We start from the raw sequence: 20,048 nt of genomic DNA, 5'->3' as shown, positions 1-20,048 counted from the left end.
CCAAGTTGGAGTAGTGTGAACCGGCTGTAAGACCTCATGCACACTGGACGTTTTTACAGCTACTGTTTTTGACGTCAGACTTTTTTTTTTCTGCAGCCAATAAACTCCCCAGCATGTTATCCTATGTGTCCATGCACACATATTATATTATCAGGAGTTTTTGGCATGGATGTTTTCTGGCTGTAAAAAAAACCCAGAACTAGTGGGTTTTAGGAGGCGTTTTTCAGCTTTAAAAATGCTCTAATAAAAGCCAAAAAACGCTGAAAAATGCAGTTATTCAACATTTGTCAACGTTTTTGAGCCATAAGCTTTCATGGGAGTATAGTTTTGCTAAAAAAAAAAAGCTAAAGAATGCTACAGCTGAAAAAAGCTAAAAAAAAACGCTGAAAAACACTTCTGCAAAAAAGCTGAAAAACGCCTTCTACAGCTTTCTGCTGACGTTTTGATAACGCCCAGTGTGCATGAGGCCTAAAAAGAAGACTAATACAGCCATCACATCTAAGAAATGGTAAACTGCAATATAATAAATGTTTACTTTTGGGTTTTGGCATTTTGGCACTTTTGGCATTTTAATTATGAAGCTGTAAGTACGGGGCGTTCCTCTAATTTCTCCAAGCATGTGTAGACACAGCATTTTATATACACGTTCAAAAGTCTGAAGAAGCATGATAGGTAATAAATACCGTAAGACTAGTCATCACACAGAAGAAAAATAATCTTTTCTCGGGAGGAGAATACACAATAGTCTAAAGTATATTATAACACTGCTACAGTCCTCCTTTGAATTGACATCAGTGAAATAACATACCTTTAATCCGAATAATTATGTATTTAGCAGTAAATAAACTCCAAAAAAAAAAAATGATTCATACACACGCTAGCTCATTTTAAATGTCCCTGATGCTGCAGCTTCTTTAGAATCCATATATCCATATAATGAAGCAGGTTCAGGGAACGTCTTGGATTTTACTTTGTGTGTCTTAGATAAAAATGCAGCAGGGGTCTTTACAAGTTCAAACATGTTTTAAGCTTCTATTTTAGGCCCTGTGGCAGCTGGGATTCATTTTTGTTTCATCATGTAGAAGTGCCTTTCAAATTCTACTCGCTGCAAATTAAAGATATCAGGGGGTCATCTATGAACATGGACTTAGGTGTAAACTCTGTCACCATGCTGCCCTTAAATGATGGACATAGTGTCCCCCACACAAAGAAAAAGATCTGCTGCACTGTATTCCACCACAATCCCACTTCAAACACATTTTTCTTTCTTAAATGAAGCAAAATAATTGCTCAGCTTTCTCGAAAAACAACAATTTAAACTCATACCATTTCAGGATACTGAAAGACTTCTCAGGATCTGAATTACGGTTGCCACTTTTCCTTCAAGCCAAACCCGAACACTTCAGTCCCCGTTCACACTAAGGCGACCTGTGAGGCGACCTGGTCGCCTCACAGGTCGCCGTAGGTCGCCTTCCATAGGGAAGCTGCGGACCCGTTCTAATAGGAGCGACACAAGTCGCTCCGACTTAGAAAAAGGGTCCGGAGCTTCTTTGGGGCGACCCGGAGGCGACCGCCATAGACTTCAATGTTATGAAGTCCATGGCGGCCGCTCCGAGGTCGCGGCGCGCTGCTCGCACCGCGACCTCGGAGGTCGCCCCCCCCAAAGTCGGATCGCCCCTGTGTGAACGGGGCCTTAGCAATTTTTATTTTTTTATATATACACTATTTGTAACATTATTAATCCACTATTTGTGAATTCTAACAAGCCCGTGACACCTTTGGTCACTCCAAAAAAGAATAGAAATGCAGCACACATAGTGCCCCCTCACCCTCCTATCAGGCCCTGTTCCGAGCCACATTCCTGTCTTAATTATGTGTCCATGTTTCAGGTGGACTGAAACCCAAACACATGATTTAAAACCCGGACTGTCAGGGTGAATCCCAGACAGGTGGCAACCCTAATCTGAATGTTAACATTAAAGTGGATGTAAACCCCATTCATGAAATCTGACCTGGGCACATATATCTGTAGTCAGGGCTGCTGTTAGAAATCACAAAGCCCCGTATAACCTACCTAAATATATAAAGACAATATTTTCATTAAAAATATACTAAAAATCATTATTAGGGGACACAAACATAAAAGAGAACCTGTGTGAATTAGGCTACGTTCACATGTGCGTAGCGGACCGCGGGCAGAATCACCGCGATTCTACCCGAGATCTGGAAATCATTGCAAATCGCGGGACGCCTGTGCGTTGGTGTTGATTTGCAATGGCACCCCAAACGATGTGCGATGCTGCCGCGATTTCCGCCTGCTGAATCGCGGTAACATCGCGTAAACAAAATCGCGGGTCGCATGACGCCCAAAATAAGGTACAAGAGCTAACATGTGAACGTAGCCTTAGCCCTTAATTGTTTTTTAAATTTGTAAAAACAAAATTATATATATTATTAAAAATGTTAAAAATGTTTACAGTTATTTTATTTTCCATTTTTTTTTTAATTATTTATTACAATGTGTAATTTTTTTTCTTTTATATAATTTGTTATTTTTTTACAGTACAGGAAAGCTGCGGGGGGGGGGGGGGTGTTACAATGAAAGGGGGGCACACAGGAAGGGTCAGATGCAGGTAGAACAGGGAGGAAAATCAGTGTCGGAGAAGCAATTACAGGAACAATGCCCTATGTCTGTGTCTCTCCCCGCAGCAGCTGGGAGAGAAACTGGCTTTCAGCTGCTGCATAGAGCCCCACAGGCTCTGTAATTGCCCCTCCACCCGACCACACGGATTCCCCTTGGTATTGGGGCCCCTACAGGAGGACTGATGGTCCCCCTCTATCAGCGGCCCTGTCTGTAGGGTTTGCTTATCTCTCTCTTCAAAGCCCTAAGTCCTGTGTCTTTCTGCTGCACCATTCCTCTGTCCTTCCATTCTGCCACATATTTTTTGGTAAAAAAAAATCCCAATAAGTGTTTATCAAAAGTTATCGTGTCTACAATCTATGGGATAGATTTATGTCATTTTTATTTATTTATTTTTTTTACTAGTAATGGCAGCTATCAGCGAGGTAAAAAAAAAAGGTTGGGTTTACAACCACTTTAAGCCATTACCGCTGATCTGCGTGCCTGAGTTGGTATCAAAGCCAATAGATCAGCTTCATAACCAGGCAATCCGAAATTTTCAGAAGGAGAGGTCAACAATGGCAGTCAGCATTTCTTTCCCAGTATTGGCTACCTTTAGAAAAGGGGCTTGATATCCTTACAAGAAAAGGGCTGTACTGCTATTTGATCCCTAATTCCCAGGAAATTTGAGTTTAGATTCCTCAATCATTTACATCTATAGCTGAGTCTGTGAACCTAAAACATCTGCACCCGTAACAAACTGATCCAACGATTGTCTACAAGAGCCTCTGTAGGTCTGCAAGGACTGCATTCTGCAGGACCATGCAAACTGTACATTACCAAGGGATACAATGCAGGTAATAGGACCAGAGAGCACTCGGATCATTTTGAGGAAGGGGGTCATTCTAAATTGTAGAAATGTCCTGGTTCAGTAGATCTGTTAGTCCATGGTCAATTTTTGAGTCACCATAGACCAAAGCATTTTGTACTTTGACTTTTACAGCAGCTAATTTGCTCCTTCACATGGGGTGTTTAGGTCGCAACTAATGCCTCGTACACACGCAACGATTATCGGCCGACCGATCGTCCGTCTTTTGTTCAGAGTGGTGGTTTGTTGGTTGGAATGTGCCTAGACTGCACACGAATTTTCTCGCCCGACAAAAATCTACTTCAGAAGTGATGTCATGTGCTGGTTTACTTTCCATGTGTTTTTTCTTTTCTGAGCATGCCCAGTCTTGCTCATTAGATTTTTGTCTGCCGAAATCTGTACTGACTGACAGAAAATCGGCCGTTTGTGTTGACGGCCAACAAAAATTTTATAGTCTGCACACCAGATTTTTTTCGGCCGAAAAGTCGGAGTTGGTTGTCGAAAGCATCATACTAACAAGCCGAAAATCGGCCGATCGGACGTTGGCCGAAAATTCCCGGCCAATAATCGATGCGTGTGTACGAGGCATAAGGAACCTCAAACCCCGATAGGATAACTCCCAGGAACTGCTATTTTCTCTCAGCTGGGTGTGTCTGCTCTCAGCACAGCAGCTGTCAAGTCTGGAGTGGTTGGAAAGCTGTCCAGTAACTGCTGTCAGGATAAAAAGAGAATGACGAGACCTGCCAAAGGAATTCCACAGCCGCTCACCCGGGCCCTTCCGCCTCATTCCAGTTACTTGGCAACTGCCCACAGTACTAACTCAGCAGTTCTATGGAGGCAGGTTACACTAAGGATAATAGGGCAGGGGTGACGGATTAACTTGGGGACAATGTACTTATTACAATTAAGTCATCACAGCAAGACCTCTGTTTTCCAATTGTCCTAGATGAGGGCCTGAAAGCTGTCATGGGTTTTATTAATGTAACTTTTCATGGAAGAAAACATTCCCTTTGTAAATATGTATTGCTATAGTATGCATACTTAACCATTGGTTTCAATAACCAGTATTAGGTCCCTTTCACACATACGGACTGTTCATTTCATCAGTTCAGTCACGTCAAAATGGATGAAGTATTCATCAGTTTTCCATCTATTTTTCATCCGTTTTTCATCCGTTTTTCATCTGTATTTTTTTACATCCACTACCAATGCAAAAACGGATAAAAAATGAACCGTTTGTCCGTTTTCATCCGTTTTTCATCTGATCCGTTTTTTTAATGGAAGAAAAATAGGGCTTTCATCCGTTAAAAAAAAATGGATATTGACGGAACCGCATGAAAACGGATGTAAACAGTTGATCATACGTTGTCATCCGTTTTTCCATATTGATGTCCGTTTTTCATCCGTCAACGGATGGATGGAAAATGGACAAACAGTCCATATGTGTGAAAAGGGTCTAAAAAATAAACTAGATATTTACTTTAAACCGGATCATGCAGAAAGCAATCACAAACTAGGCAGGAATTCATCATCTTTTTATTGGCTTCAAGGCTGCTTATGACTGCATGGCATTCCAGCAAAGTTGTACATGCCCAGTTTGAATCCAAACATGTCTATCTGAATCACTAGAACCCATCCATAGGCTAATGGGCCATACACACTATACTATACAATTGTCTTTAGATTTTTTCCTTTAGATTTACCAAAACCATATAATATGAGGTCAAATCTAAACACTTTCAGTTTGTATGCAATCAGGCAGGCCCCTGCACTACATAGTTGAAGGTAAATCTAAAGGAAACCCAACCACAAAAGTTGCATAGTGTGTATCCAGCTTAAGACAAGGTGGTGCTCTCACTTGCTGCCTTTAAAATAGCTGAATGAGAATCAGGTAGCCATAAAAGAGGATTTTTTTTTCTATGTCACAATGCAGTTCCTTGCCCATGCTCATAGTGTAGACATAGCGGGAGACTTACTAAAACTGGAGCACACAGAATCTAGTGCAGTTGTGCATAGCATAGCAAAGCTTCTAGCTTCAAGTGATTGTAAAGTCTTTTTTTTCTATTAAAATAACAAACATGTTATACTTACCTGTTCCATGCAGTTGGTTTTGCACAGAGCCCAGATCCTCCTCTCCTCGGGTCCCTGGCAGGAGCTCCTGGCCCCTCCCTCCTGTTGAGTGCCCCCACAGGAAGCAGCTTGCTATGGGGGCACCCGAGCCAAGCTGCAGCTCCGTGTATCCATTCAGATACGAATCTGCCATTCGTCCCTGCCCTCTATTTCTCCTGATTCGTTAAACTGAGTTTGATTAACAACAGCGGGAGCCAATGGAGCCACTGCTGTGTCTCAGCCAATCAGGAGAAAGAATCCCGGACTGCTGAGGCATTCGTGGACATCACTGGATAGAGAGGGAACCCAGGTAAGTATTAGAGGGGGCCGAGGGGGCCTGCGGCACACAGAAAGCTTTTTATCTTAATGCATAGAATGCATTAGGATAAAAAACCTTCTGCCTTCACAACGCCTTTCAGCTTGTTCAATAAAAGCAACATTAAAGCTTTAATTCTTCTGGGGTCCCCCACCGGCACCATAGGCTCCTCCTCTTTGGCAAGCCACTTTCCATTGGGGCAACCATACGTGCTCACTCTTGAGACACTCTGTCTGTATCTAATGACACAGAAGCCAATGGCTCCCGCTGCTATCAATCTGCCCAGGCCGGAGGGATACAGTGTCGAGAGCCGCTGCTTTCATGCACATCGCTGGATCAGATCAGGCTCAGGTAAGTATAAGGTAGGGATGGGGGGGGGGATTTTGCATCACAGAAGGTTCTTTACCTTAAAGCAGGGTTACACAAATTTTTGTGCTTATTAAAAGTCAGCAGCTACAAAAAGTGGCACACACTCGTCCTGTCCCAAGATCCAGCGATGCGGCCTTCCGAACCCTCAGTTCTCTCCCTCTCCTCTCCCCGGCGCTGGCATTACAACTGTGGGGCCCCGCTGTGACAGCTTGTGACCTCACAGCCAGGGGCCCACAGTTGTAATGCATGCTGTGCCTCCTGAATGGTCGGACAATTTTCTGGGACCTGTGACGTGTCCCAGAAGATTGCAGGGAGGGAGGGAGAGAGGGCAACTTCCACTCGGATCGTCTAGGCAGTCCAAGCAGAAGTGGGAGCGGGTAACTGTCTAAACAAGGTACCGCCCCCCCAAAAAAATGACATGCTAAATGTGGCATAGGAGGGGGGAGGAGTGCCTAAAGCGAATATTCCCCTTTTGGGTGGAGCTCCGCTTAAATGCATAGATTGCCTTAAGGTGGAAAACCTTAAAGCGATTGTAAAGTCTCAAGGTTTTTCACCTTAATGCATGCAGCTGCCCCCAGAGCCCCCTCCCCATCCCCCTTTCTTACCTGAGGCCATCCGTTCCAATGATGTGCATGAGCCCAGCTGCTCCAGCTGCTGTCTTTCTCCTCATTGGATATATTGATAGCAGCAGGAGCCATTGGCTCCCACTGCTGTCAATCAAATCCAGTGACACGGGAGCAGGGGGTGGCAGTAGCGGGACTCGGGAGCGCACCTGCACGGGTGTGCCCCCATGAAAAGAGGCTCTCTGTGGGGGCACCCAATGAAGGGCAGCAGCCAGCAGCGCAGACGGGGCACCCCAGAAGAGGAGGATCTGGGCTGCTCTGTGCAAAATCTTTGCACAGAGCAGGTAAGTATGACATGTTTGCTATTTTTATTAAAAAAAAAATCTGAACCTTTACAACCCCTTTAAGGCTTTAGAACCACTTTAAACTTTGACAATAAAACCTAGAAGCTGATTGGTTAATAAGTATAGCTGCACCAGATTCTATGTGCACCAGTTTTAGTAAATCTCCCCCATAATGTCCATTACTATGGCAGGCTTGAAAGGTGCAAAATTGTCAGAGGAATGGGATTAGTGATAAATATCAATATGTATGGAAAAAAGTATTTTATTTTATCAGATGTCCTCACCTTTAGTGATCATCTTCCAATACTATTGGGTTTAAAGTAGCTTAGGTTTTATTAAAGAACTACAGAATTACAGATAACTACAGATAACTGAACTACAGAATTAAACATTCTGACTGACTTTAGCCAGTAGGTACTATTGTGGTTCATGGCATCCAGCCTTCCGGTCTAGTAAATCTAAAGGCACACCGCAGAAAAGGTGTGTAAGTAACAATGCTTGCTGCATAGAATGCAATTCCTTTGGTAATGCACACAGTAACTATATATGAATTTCAGGCTGGGTCCACACTGCTGTACAGAGCGGATCACAGCAGGGGTCTGGTGCATCCCTGTTATCTATTTCAGGGATGAATCAGGCCTTTTTTGAATTTTTGGCTGGATTCGGACCTGAGACAGACCAGAATATGTACAGGACTCTTCTGCAACCCACTCCACAGCCATCCAGGAGCTGTGTGAACCAGCTCCATTGAGAGCCGTCACAGTCTCCTGACATGCGCATTGGATGGGAAGAAACCCACAGTCTCCTGACATGTGGATTGGATGCGGGGAAACCCACAGTCTCCTGAAATGTGGATTGGATGCGGGGGAAACCCACAGTCTCCTGAAATGTGGATTGGATGCGGGGAAACCCACAGTCTCCCGACATGTGGATTGGATGCGGGAAAACCCAGAGTCTCCTGACATGCGGATTGGGTGCAGGGAAACCCATATCCAATTCTCACTAGTGTGAACCCAGCCTAATGCCTCGTGTACATGCGCAATGATTATCGGCCAACCGATCGTCCGTCTTTTGTCCTGAGTTGTGTTTTGTTGCTTGAAATGTGCCTAGACTGCACACAAATTTTCTCGGCCAACAAAAATCTACTTCAGAAGTGATGTCATGTGCTGGTTTACTTTCCGTGTGTTTTTTCTTCTCTGAGCATGTACTGACTGACGGAAAATCGGCCATTGTGTTGACGGCCCACAAAAATTTTATAGCCTGCACACCAGATTTTTTTCGGCCGAAAAGTTGGAGTCGATTGTCGAAAGCATCATACTAACAAGCCGAAAATCGGCCGATCGGACGTTGGCCGAAAATTCACGGCCAATAATCGATGCGTATGTACGGGGCATTAGTTGTGTATTGAGCTATTTGCCTGGAGTTTCGTGTTAAAGCATGCTCAGTTGGGCCAGTCATCTGACTGCATAAAAATAACTCTTACAATAAAGTTTTGCTGGCCAATCCCAGAGGAGGATGTTTAAAAGAAAACTAAAATGCTGCAGAAAAAAGGAATTAAAAAGGACAGCAAGGAGAAAATGTTCACATTAGAAAATTAGCAGCAACTCTTGAAGGTATGGAAGGCTCACCCTGGGCTTAGCACCAGTTAATAATAATGATTTAAGAAAGAAGGCCACTGATAGCCAGCTCCATGATTGATAGCAACTGTTATTATGAGATCAGCCTTATCATCCCTTCTACCAATTCAGTGTGGGACCTGCTCCCTTTTCCCCTGATTTAGGTGAAGTCGAATATTATCTGTGCTTGGGATTAATTGGCTGTTCCCTACACTGGGTGATTGTTGTAAACGATGCCTGAATGAGTCACATCAACTAGGCAATTGGGTGTTAGGCAATGTATCTGAAGCAGCAAACACTTTCAAAAAATTATTTTTAATTATGGATTTTAAATTGCTACCTTACTTTCCTAGTAACTACTTTGGGTCATGCCAAAGATTACAGAAACTCCAGCTATGTATTTAGTACAAGGTAGTGTTTTTGTGTTATTAATGAATCGGATTTTTATTAGGCAGACAGAAACCTGAATACAGGGTGGTGGGAAAGCAAGAAGTGAAATTATACTTATACTACTAAATTATACACACACTTACACTATTTAAAGGTTGGCTCCACCTAATCTTTTTATAAATTACGGTGACAGCAGCTGGGGTGAACCTTCTTACAGTGACTTTACAAAAACTACAATAGATGGCAGGACAATGAGGGTTTCATTTGCAAAAACATGGGCAAAAAAAGTGAGTGATTTTCCAAAGCAACCAACTAAGTTTCATCCTTTAAATTCAACAAGGATGGGAATTAGCTGTATGGATAACAATGTCTTTGTTGCTTCACTTTTCGTTGTAGGTTGTTAGTGTCTGTGTTAGGCTTGGCCATACACAGTGCAAATTTATCTACGGCACCCCTGCCGGGAGAAGACTGATTATTGCTAGTGGCTATAGCAGCTAATAATCGCAAGAGAATCCTGTTGGTTGTACCCAAATTGATCAACTTGGTACATTTAGCCTGCCCATTGTCAGATTGAATCCATGTACGTATGGCCGGCCTTAGAGTCAGTTTTGGGTAGACTAGCCATAAACGAAAATATTTTTCTTGTTCAGCCCCCTGAAAAATACAAAGATACCCCCAACCATGCTTAACAGGATGAAAGGAAAGGATAGACAATTTTCCCGCTGGTGCTTATTGTATTGGAATGGAACTTGTACCGTTCAGAATACCTAAATGTTGGCTGCAGCTGATTTTACTGTCTGGATCCTTTGGTTCCTCAATCAAAGTTTGTCAAGCTGGGTGGTGTCAGCAACCACCCATGGCTTGAATTTCGGCTGAATCACTAATGCCTCGTTACCACTGAGTGGTACGGTACGGTTCAATTCAGTACGGTATGGTTCGGAACGGTACACCTTGCGTTTCCACTGCCAATAGTACCCTTTCATTATAGGCGTGGTGTAGCAGAAAAGCTGTGATAGACGATTCTTTGTCAACCAATTAAAGTTCTGCAGAGTGTAGCTCCACCCTGTTGGTACGGTACTAATGTGCTTGATACTCCAACTAAAGGGTCCCAAAAAAGTGATACGGTACGGTTCGGAATTAGGGTACCATTCACAATGGAAACGGCATAAATAGCGTACCGTACCGAACCAAACCGTACCAGAAAGCTCAGTGGAAACGGGGAATTCAATTCAAGCCATGAGTAGCCCTGATGACACCACCCAGCTCAACAAACTTCGATTGAGGAATTGAAGGAGCTAAGCTTCAGTCACTGGTTGGGTATTCCAACAGCTGAGGGTGCTGGCTGTCAGAATACAATAACTGGCAGCAGGAGATTTGTCTGTGGATGGGGAAACCTGTAGATTTCAGGGATTCCAAAACTACTGCTCTCCAGTTGTTTAGGAACTACAATTCCCATCAATTCCCATCATGCCTAGTTATGCATGTGAATGTCAGAGTTTTACAATCCCTCATGGGATGTGTAGTTCTGCAACAGCTGCAGGGCTGTACTTTGGGAATCTCTGCTCTAAGTCATTAGATACTGTATGTGGCCAGGTTAACTATAACGCCTTATACCAGGTATTATTTTTAGTTAGCCAGAAAACTGGCAATTGCCAAGCTTAAATTACCCACAGCTGATTACTCATTTTGAGGGAGCATTTTTACTGCAGCACTGGTTGGTGGGGAGGAAACCTGTGAAACCCTATTTGTCTGGATCATTGTGCTGCAAAGATGAGTAGCATTTCAAACACTTATTGCTTCAATTAACCTCCACTTGGATTCAAATCTCACAAGTACCTTCCTTATCAACTGGAGATGTTGAGCACTTATTTCCTAGAAATTTAGAAAGGCAAGAGCTACAGGGGGAGATTATTAACAGTCATGTAAAATGTCAAGCAGTGGGGTGTGTGCAATCTAACTTTCTATATGTGTCATGTTGGGAAATTAGATTAATGAATATTTAAGAACTATTAGGTTCCCAATGATAACATAATAATATTGCCAAGTTGATGATAAGGTAATTATATTATACAATATACAGATCCACCACAAGGTGGATATATCTACTAGTAAATTTGGTAACCTTTATTTACAGGTCTAAATAACAGTTGCAAGTATAAGGCTGCATATTCAAACCTCTGCATTTTGAATCTTGGGCAGATTTGCCATGATTCTGCCCGCGATTTCAAAGCTGCGAGGTGTAAATGACCAATCGCAGAACACACATTTGCGATGCCCTTAATTTGAATGACACCCAAAATCGCAGTGAGGTTCTAGCTCGATAAATCACACTGCAATCGCAGTAACCCACATCGATTGAAGCATGTTGCCCAAAAGTGGCTCCTAAACTTTTTTTGGGTGACATGCATCACGAGATGTTGGTTGCTGTGATCGCAGCAAGATTTCAAATGAATGGCATCTGAAATGTGCGTTCTGTGATTTGTCATTCACAGCTCCTGCTTTGAAATCACAGGCAGAATCGCAGTAAATCTGCCTGTGATCTAAAACGCTGAGGTGTGAATGCAGTCTAAATCACAAGTTTCATAGATCATTAACTACCTCCGCACCCTCCTTGTTCCTCTTACTGTATTTCCTATCTTTGCATTTCAGTATCCAAGCTCACAGTCTCTGCATCTCAGACTAAGCATTGGGTGACGATGGCCTTTTTTGTCTTCCTCAATCTGGCAAACGTTCCCAATGTAACAAAGATGAATGTTTAGAGGTGTTGTGCACTTATCTCTTGTCATTTTTAGATGCTACTTAGCCTTGGTTCACACTAGTGCGATTTGCCATGCAATTTGACCGTTCAAAACCACATGACAAGTTCCACCCCATTGCCGGTAATGGAACCTTTCAAATCGTTGCGACTCAAGTTGCAGCCACTTTGAAAAAGTTTCCTGCACTACTGCTGTTAGATGAAGTCGCAAGCCGCAGTGAAATCAGAGGCTCAAATCGCACTGATTTTCGGCGCAAAATAGCAAGATTTCAAAGCCGTACTGGTGTGAACCAGGGCTTAGTGTCACAGATTTTATAGATAAAATACTCAGTATTACACATTTTATAGGTAAACCTTACAAGCATGAACATACTAAGAAACCTTCAACTTTCAAATTCTGGTGAGCCGATATTGGGGGTCCAGCTCTAATAGGCATGATAGAGTGGGTATGGAAGAATAAAGCCCCGTACACACGATCAGATTATCGAAAGATCTGTCGTCAGTATTTTGTGGCATGCTAGTCTGATGTGGAAAGTGAAGAGGTTATTTTCATACGAATTTTCCCGTACGACAGAATTCTACTTCAGAAGTGATGTCATGTGCTGGATTGCTTTGTATGTGTTCTTTCATCTCTGAGCATGCCTAGTCTTGCTCTTAAGATTTTTTTCCGTTGAAATCTGTACTAATGAGACGAAAATCTGACGTTGTTTTGACGGACGACAAAAATTATATAGCCTGCACACCAGGATTTTGTCAGCCGAAAAGTCGGAGTCGGCTGTCGAAAGCACCATACTAATGCCCCGTACACACGTGCAGATTATCTGAAGACTTTTGTCTTCAGATTTACTTTTTCTATGTAGTGCAAGGGCCTGCCGGATTGCATACAAATTGAAAGTGTTTAGGTTTGACCTCATATTATATGGTTTTGGTAAGTCTACAGACAAAAGTCTTCAGATAATCTGCACGTGTGTACGGGGCATAACAATCTGAAAATCGACAGATCGGTCGTCGGACAAATTTTCCCTACAGATTTTCTTATCATGTGTACGTGCCTTAAGGCCTGTTATAAAACAACTACTCCTTTACAATAAAAAAAAGGCAGGCATAAATAATAAACTGTAAGTAAACAGGAAAAAAGGCACTAAAGCTAGAAATCTAAAAGCCAAGGGGCAAGGAAAGGGGCACACATTAAATCTCAGGGAAAAGGGGGGGGGGGGGTTACAAAGTCCATATACAGTCAGGTCCATAAATATTGGAACATCGACACAATTCTAATCTTTTTGGCTCTATACACCACCACAATGGATTTGAAATGAAACAAACAAGATGTGCTTTAACTGCAGACTTTCAGCTTTAATTTGAGGGTATTTACATCCAAATCAGGTGAATGGTGTAGGAGTTACAACAGTTTGTGTATGTGCCTTCCACTTTTTAAGGGACCAAAAGTAATGGGACAGATTAACAATCATAAATCAAACTTCCACTTTTTAATACTTGGTTGCAAATCCTTTGCAGTCAATTACAGCCTGAAGTCTGGAACGCATACACATCACCAGACGATGAGTTTCATCCCTGGTGATGCTCTGCCAGGCCTCTACTGCAACTGTCTTCAGTTCCTGCTTGTTCTTGGGGCATTTTCCCTTCAGTTTTGTCTTCAGCAAGTGAAATGCATGCTCAATCGGATTCAGGTCAGGTGATTGACTTGGCCATTGCATAACATTCCACTTCTTTCCCTTAAAAAACTCTTTGGTTGCTTTCGCAGTATGCTTTGGGTCATTGTCCATCTGCACTGTGAAGCGCCGTCCAATGAGTTCTGAAGCATTTGGCTGAATATGAGCAGATAATATTGCCTGAAACACTTCAGAATTCATCCTGCTGCTTTTGTCAGCAATCACATCATCAATAAATACAAGAGAACCAGTTCCATTGGCAGCCATACATGCCCACGCCATGACACTACCACCACCATGATTCACTCATGAGGTGGTAAGCTTTGGGTCATGAGCAGTTCCTTTCCTTCTCCATACTCTTCTCTTCCCATCACTCTGGTGCAAGTTGATCTTGGTCTCATCTGTCCATAGGATGTTGTTCCAGAACTGTGAAGGCTTTTTTTTCATGTTGTTTGGCAAACTCTAATCTGGCCTTCCTGTTTTTGAGGCTCACCAATGGTTTACATCTTGTGGTGAACCCTCTGTATTCCCTCTGATGAAGTCTTCCCTTGATTGTTGACTTTGACACACCTACCTCCAGGAGAGTGTTCTTGATCTGGCCAACTGTTGTGAAGGGTGTTTTCTTTACCAGGAAAATAATTCTTTTGTCATCCACCACAGTTGTTTTCCGTGGTGTTCCGTGTCTTTTGGTGTTGCTGAGCTCACCGGTGCATTCTTTCTTTTTAAGGATGTTCCAAACAGTTGATTTGGCCACACCTAATGTTTTGCTATCTCTCTGATGGGTTTGTTTTTGTTTTTTTCAGCCTAATGATGGCTGGCTTCACTGATAGTGACAGCTCTTTGGATCTCATATTGATAGTTGACAGCAACAGATTCCAAATGCAAATCGCACACTTGAAATTAACTCTGGACCTTTTATCTGCTCCTTGTAAATGGGATAATGAGAGAATAACACACACCTGGCCATGGGACAGCTGAGCAGCCAATTGTCCCATTTCTTTTGGTCCCTTAAAAAGTGGGAGGCACATATACAAACTGTTGTAATTCATACACCTTTCACCTGATTTGGATGTAAATACCCTCAAATTAAAGCTTAAAGTCTGCAGTTAAAGCACATCTTGTTTGTTTCATTCCAAATCCATTGTGGTGGTATATAGAGCCAAAAAGATTTGAATTGTGTAGATGTCCCAATATTTATGGACCTGACTGTATTTCATTAGAGCACTAGAAAGTCCATATGCTTAGGGCTGCCATACTGCAGTCCTGGAAATATGGTTTCAGTTACAAATAATTAACTGCAGTACTGTAAATCTGGGTATATATGAATCGCAATTTGGCCAGGTCAGCAGGAACCATCCGAATTTGGACCCATGTGTACCCCTCTCTTTTCAACAGAAGTCGCTCATTAGACTAGCCTCTGTTGAAAATTCTGCTTTAACACCAGCACTTGATCAGCCACTGTAGCCAATAGCTGTAGCACTGATCAGTGTATTCTGACAGAGGGGTGGGGGAAGTCCCTGCTGTCAGAATACAATAGCACAGTGCGGGAGACTCCTACTTCCACATTGCTTGTGTGAATCTGGGAATCCAGGTTCATTCTCAGCTATAGGCTGTGTCTCCTCCCAACAAAAGTCCCTTTTAGACAGAAATGTTGCACTGGATGCAAGAGGCTTTTTTGTCATAACATAACATTACATTATCCCATGCATCCAGTCCATCGTATAGCCAGGATCTGTGTATATGTATTTATATAGCAGAGTGAGAACACAAACAAAAGTGCATCTGTCCGCACTTAACTTAAGTATCTATGTTTGGTGAGCTTGAAATGTTGTAAATTACATTGACAATTCCCGTCTTTGCACACATGACTCACACTACAGGAATGTCTGCAGTGAAAAGTAGAACAAAAAGTCACCCAGAAACTGTTGAAAAAGTTAGAAAAATTGGACCGCCCGCCGCAGTTATACGTCAGTACTTTGACGTTAAATATCGGTGTGATGGTAGCAGATAGCTGCCATAACCCCGGTATTTTCTTACACAGCCGGCAGTCCTCTTTCACATAAAAAAGGTCCCAGCAGCAGAATCACAGAGGGATCACTTTTAGGCCTCTTGCACACGATACTCCTGTTTGAACATCTCCTTTTTCAGCCGTAATATTTGTCTTATTGAAAAGCGTGCATTTGCGTGCATTTTTGCGCATATGCGTTCACGTAAATTCGCGCCTCTGAATATGCAATTTTTTTTTCAGATCAACAGTATGATCCTGTGCGTTCATTTGATCGCATTTGCGCATATTTGAGTGCAAATGCGCACATTAGGCATAAATTACTGTCAAAAAATGCCGATTTTTCTATTTTGTTCTTATTGAAGAATACGCGGCGCTCATTTACGCACCTGTGTGCATAAGCACATTAGAATCATGAATGGGCTGTATTTTAGCTTATAAAAAAAAAAAAAAAGCTGTACTGAGCATTTTTAAGCTGCAGTGTGCAAAGGGCCTTATGGGCGGCGGGAGAGGTGCCCCCCCTCCTGGTTGTTTTCTATCCGGGCCTCTCCCCTTCTAGCCAGGAAGTCGAGTGAGGACAAGATGGCACCCACTCAACTCTATGGCCTAGGAGGACCCGAGTGATGTCATAATTCCCTTCTGCCAAACGGCCTTAAAGGGCCCATTTTTTTTCTTGCTGAAAAATAGTGACTTTTTTTTTTTTTTGCTTTTAAGGGCAGATGTGAGATCTGAGGTCACATTAAGGATCTCACTTATTTCTGTTACAAGGGATTTTTACATTCCTTGTAATAGCAATAAGTGATAACATTTTTTCAGCGTTAAGGTGGAGCACAGCTGATGGGAATGCCACACTAGAAAAGCTCTCTTAGAAAAAATAAATAGCCAATCTGTTCCTATGTGTTATCACCTGTCTCATCAGCTCTTCTTGTCGCATTCTGATCCGTTCTCTTTCCATCTGGATCCTCTGAAGTCTAAGCTTCTGTTGCTGCTGCTGCTGGGCAGTGAGTGCATTCGGCAGATTGATCAATGCTGCTTGATGACTTTGGGAGGGGTGAGTCTGTTGGGACATGGTTGGGCTAGAAGTCATCTGTTGCTGATGCTGGTGATTCATTACTAGAAGAGAAGGAAGATGGGTAAGTCCAACAATAAAGTCCAAGAATAATGAAGAGTGTATATGAGATACTGTACATTGGTTTCTTTTATGTCAAGCAAACACTGGATATATCAGCATAAAATGGGATTTTGTACTTACCATAAAATCCATTTCTCAGAGACACAGCGCTCCATAAATCATAACTACTGGGTTATATTGCCTCATCCGGGAGTAGGACTAGGCAGAACAAAAAACACCTGGCTACGCCCATTGGCCATTGTCAGTTTGGTATAACCCCCCCCCCCTCTCTCTGCTCTAGGTAATCAGTTTTAATCTGTCTAGTCAGGAGTAAGGACCTAGGCTCCCAGCTGGGATCTCTGGTCCTAACAATTTTCTCTCCTTCCTTACATCTCTTTTTTTTTTCCTCTTGGGAGATCTACAATCAACTGCCAGGCTCGGCAACGGGCTGGATAATCTAGATCTAGTGGTTCCCCCCAGCCAACAAGCGCGTGCAGACCGCAGCTACGCGCTAGGCTGGCTGCGACATAGCTTCACAGAGAGAGGCTGGCCCGCGAGTTGAACGTCTCGCAGGGTCGCATACGACCAGGCTTGGGTCTGAGTCACAGTCGGTGGTGAGGATTATGTCTGGTAGCATTATATGCATCATGGAAGGGTAAGTACAGTCCCCCCTCTCCCCTTTTGGCATTTTTTTTTTTGGGGTTGAAGTAGGTAACCTCCAGGAACGGTCGGACCTGCCTGCAGGTTCCCTCCTCCCATCCTTAAAATCACACCTCTAGATCCATCTGATAGTGAGGATGATTCCTCCATGGTCGCAGCAGTGAATGAAAAAGCCTGCAGGTTCCCTCCTCCCATCCTTGAAATCACACCCCCAGATCCATCTGATGGTGAGGATGATTCCTCCATGGTCGCAGCAGTGAATGAAAAAGCGCTGGTAGATGCACTTATCACTGCAGTGCGTGAGACTTTAAAAATGGAGGATGCGGCTGATGTAGCCACGGACGTGGCTGTGTCATTTGGTACGTATAAGTCACCTCGCACTCCAAAGGTGTTTCCTTATGTACCTTATTTTGACAGGTTTTAATGTAAGAAATGGGAACATCCAAAATTACCGATTATGGTCCCCAAACGTTTTGCTGTACGTTACCCTTTTAAAGAGTCACTTTTAAAGGAGGAGGCAATATAACCCAGTAGTTATGATTTATGGAGCGCTGTGTCCATTGATGAACGAAAAATAAATATTTCCTAGTAAATAATCTCATTGACACCCAAAGGTTTGACCAACCAAAATGCTGTACCTAACTTATCAAATGGTAAATTAATGCAATTAGGGCCAGAAGTTTTGGTGTATTTTGTGTGAGTTTTATTATCCACCAGCTTGGAGCAATTTCCAGTAGTCTGGTAAAGAGGTCTGGCCCAGAGATTGTAGACATGCCCTCCAAGAAGGCCATAACATATCTGTTTCATATTCATGCAAACTGTTGGTGTCATCCATCCCTGATGAAATCTCAGACTAAGGAATAATGTTTCCTGCCATAAATTCAAATAAGGCCTTCCAGGAGGAATGGAGCGATTATGCTATTAACGTGCAAGAAAGTAATTGCGTAAACTCACAGACATCACTCAAAACTGTGCCATATACTTTAATCGTTCATGTCTGGCTAGGTGCCTATCAAACTTTAAGAGTTTCTGCATGACCAATGGTCTACGTATTGGATATATATATATATATATATATATATATGTATATATATCTCCAAATGGACGATAATAAAGATTTGTTGAAATACAGAGCTATGTAAGTAAAGAACATGCTTATACAAAAGGTGTTCACATATTTTCAAGGCTGTAGAACATCTACAAATAAACCTACAATTTTAAAAGGCTTAGTATGAAAGACTGTTATGGTAAATGAAATGATAATGAACAGAATAAAACAGCTAGGTAAAGTTCCCTTGCAGTGATCAAATTATGTCTTGTTAGGTAGGGAAATTGGCTCCTTCTATGGAATTGGACCTTTCTAATATCCTAAGAATTGTCTTCAGGGCATTTTTGGTGATTTACCGGCCTCTAACTATGTTAAACGTTTTTTGCGAATCCTGTATTTTTTTGCAAAAAAAGAAAAACACGATTTTACTATCCTGGAAAAAGAACATTCTCTTCCTGTGATACACACATGGCTTAAACTCAATAATGATACCCTCGCCTTGTATAGACTCATCTTTAAACTCAGAAAAAAGCCAAAACTTTTTTAAAAATTGTGGGGCAAATGGATTTCTAGTCCACTCAGACTCAATTTTCTCTTCCACGCAATGTTCTACTGATAGCCCTATACACTGTACTACCCAATGTATTTCTGACATTTATTTGTGATCTGTGCAATCTAATGAGATACGGGAAATATTGTAGTTTTTTTTTTACTTTTTTTACTTTCTGTTTATTGTGTTTTTTTTTCTTTCTTGTGTTTTTTTTCTTCTCTTTTTTATAAATGACATTAAAAATGTAATAAAATATATTTAAACAAAAAAAAAAAAAAGTCTAGTTGGAGTCATTGAGGAAACACTACATGTGTCCCCAGGCCACCCACCCCTGATGCATACTACTTGATCCTCAGCTAATCCCAGCCACATATTTCTCTTCTATTTGAAACTTTATCTTTGGGTGTGTCCAGATATTTAAACTACAGCATGGAGAGTAGAAGAAAAAAAAAAAGTATAACATATGGAAAGTTCAAATGTAGGGCATCCTTAAATGAGATCTGCATTAAGGGAAACATGCAGGTTGCCATTGCTGACCATGCCTTCTAAACAATTCTAGTTGCCTAGCGACCACACCAATTAAAGGGCTTCCATTCCTCGAGTCACTGACTTTAAACAAGCATACTAATCAGGTACTCCGACTTAACTTATGTTTAAATTGCTGCATGCTTGTTCCAGATTTGTGGCTTAAAAACTACCCAGAAAAGTAGGGCAGCATTGGATTTCTGCATAATTCTCTTAGTATTTGATTCCTTTAAAATGTTTTAATTATTTTACAAAGAGTAGAGAATCGTTTTGATCAAGGTCAGTTTTTTTTTATCATCTTTGACCCAATCTAGAGATTACTCCTAACCTACTTTCCCAAAGAAGAAACAGAATAACCCCCCCCAAGACAGCTGTCCCTGGAACAAGTCCCCCAATTTGAAAACTTCCCCACTATTCCTGTTCTGGTGACACTTCAGATTTCCGCTCACTTTCAGTTTTAGTGACAGAACCCATGGATATCAGATGACAAAAGAACAACTCTGCCAGTTTTGGAATGTTTATGGTCACC

At 42.2% G+C, this 20,048-nt stretch overlaps 1 protein-coding gene across 1 annotated transcript in view; it reads right to left on the bottom strand.

The window, feature by feature from the left end:
* WWTR1 (WW domain containing transcription regulator 1) overlaps positions 1-20,048 on the bottom strand; it is a 140,496-nt gene that overhangs the window by 10,019 nt on the left and 110,429 nt on the right. Inside the window, 1 exon segment of the mRNA XM_082252502.1 lies at positions 16,533-16,738. Coding sequence (XP_082108628.1) covers positions 16,533-16,738 — 206 coding nt within the window.

Source organism: Pelophylax lessonae, assembly GCF_965119305.1.
Source record: "Pelophylax lessonae genome assembly, chromosome: 3".
In the NCBI taxonomy this organism is placed as follows: Eukaryota; Metazoa; Chordata; class Amphibia; order Anura; family Ranidae; genus Pelophylax; species Pelophylax lessonae.
The sequence above is the reverse complement of the archived record's forward strand: the minus strand, read 5'-3'. Positions and strand labels throughout refer to the sequence as shown.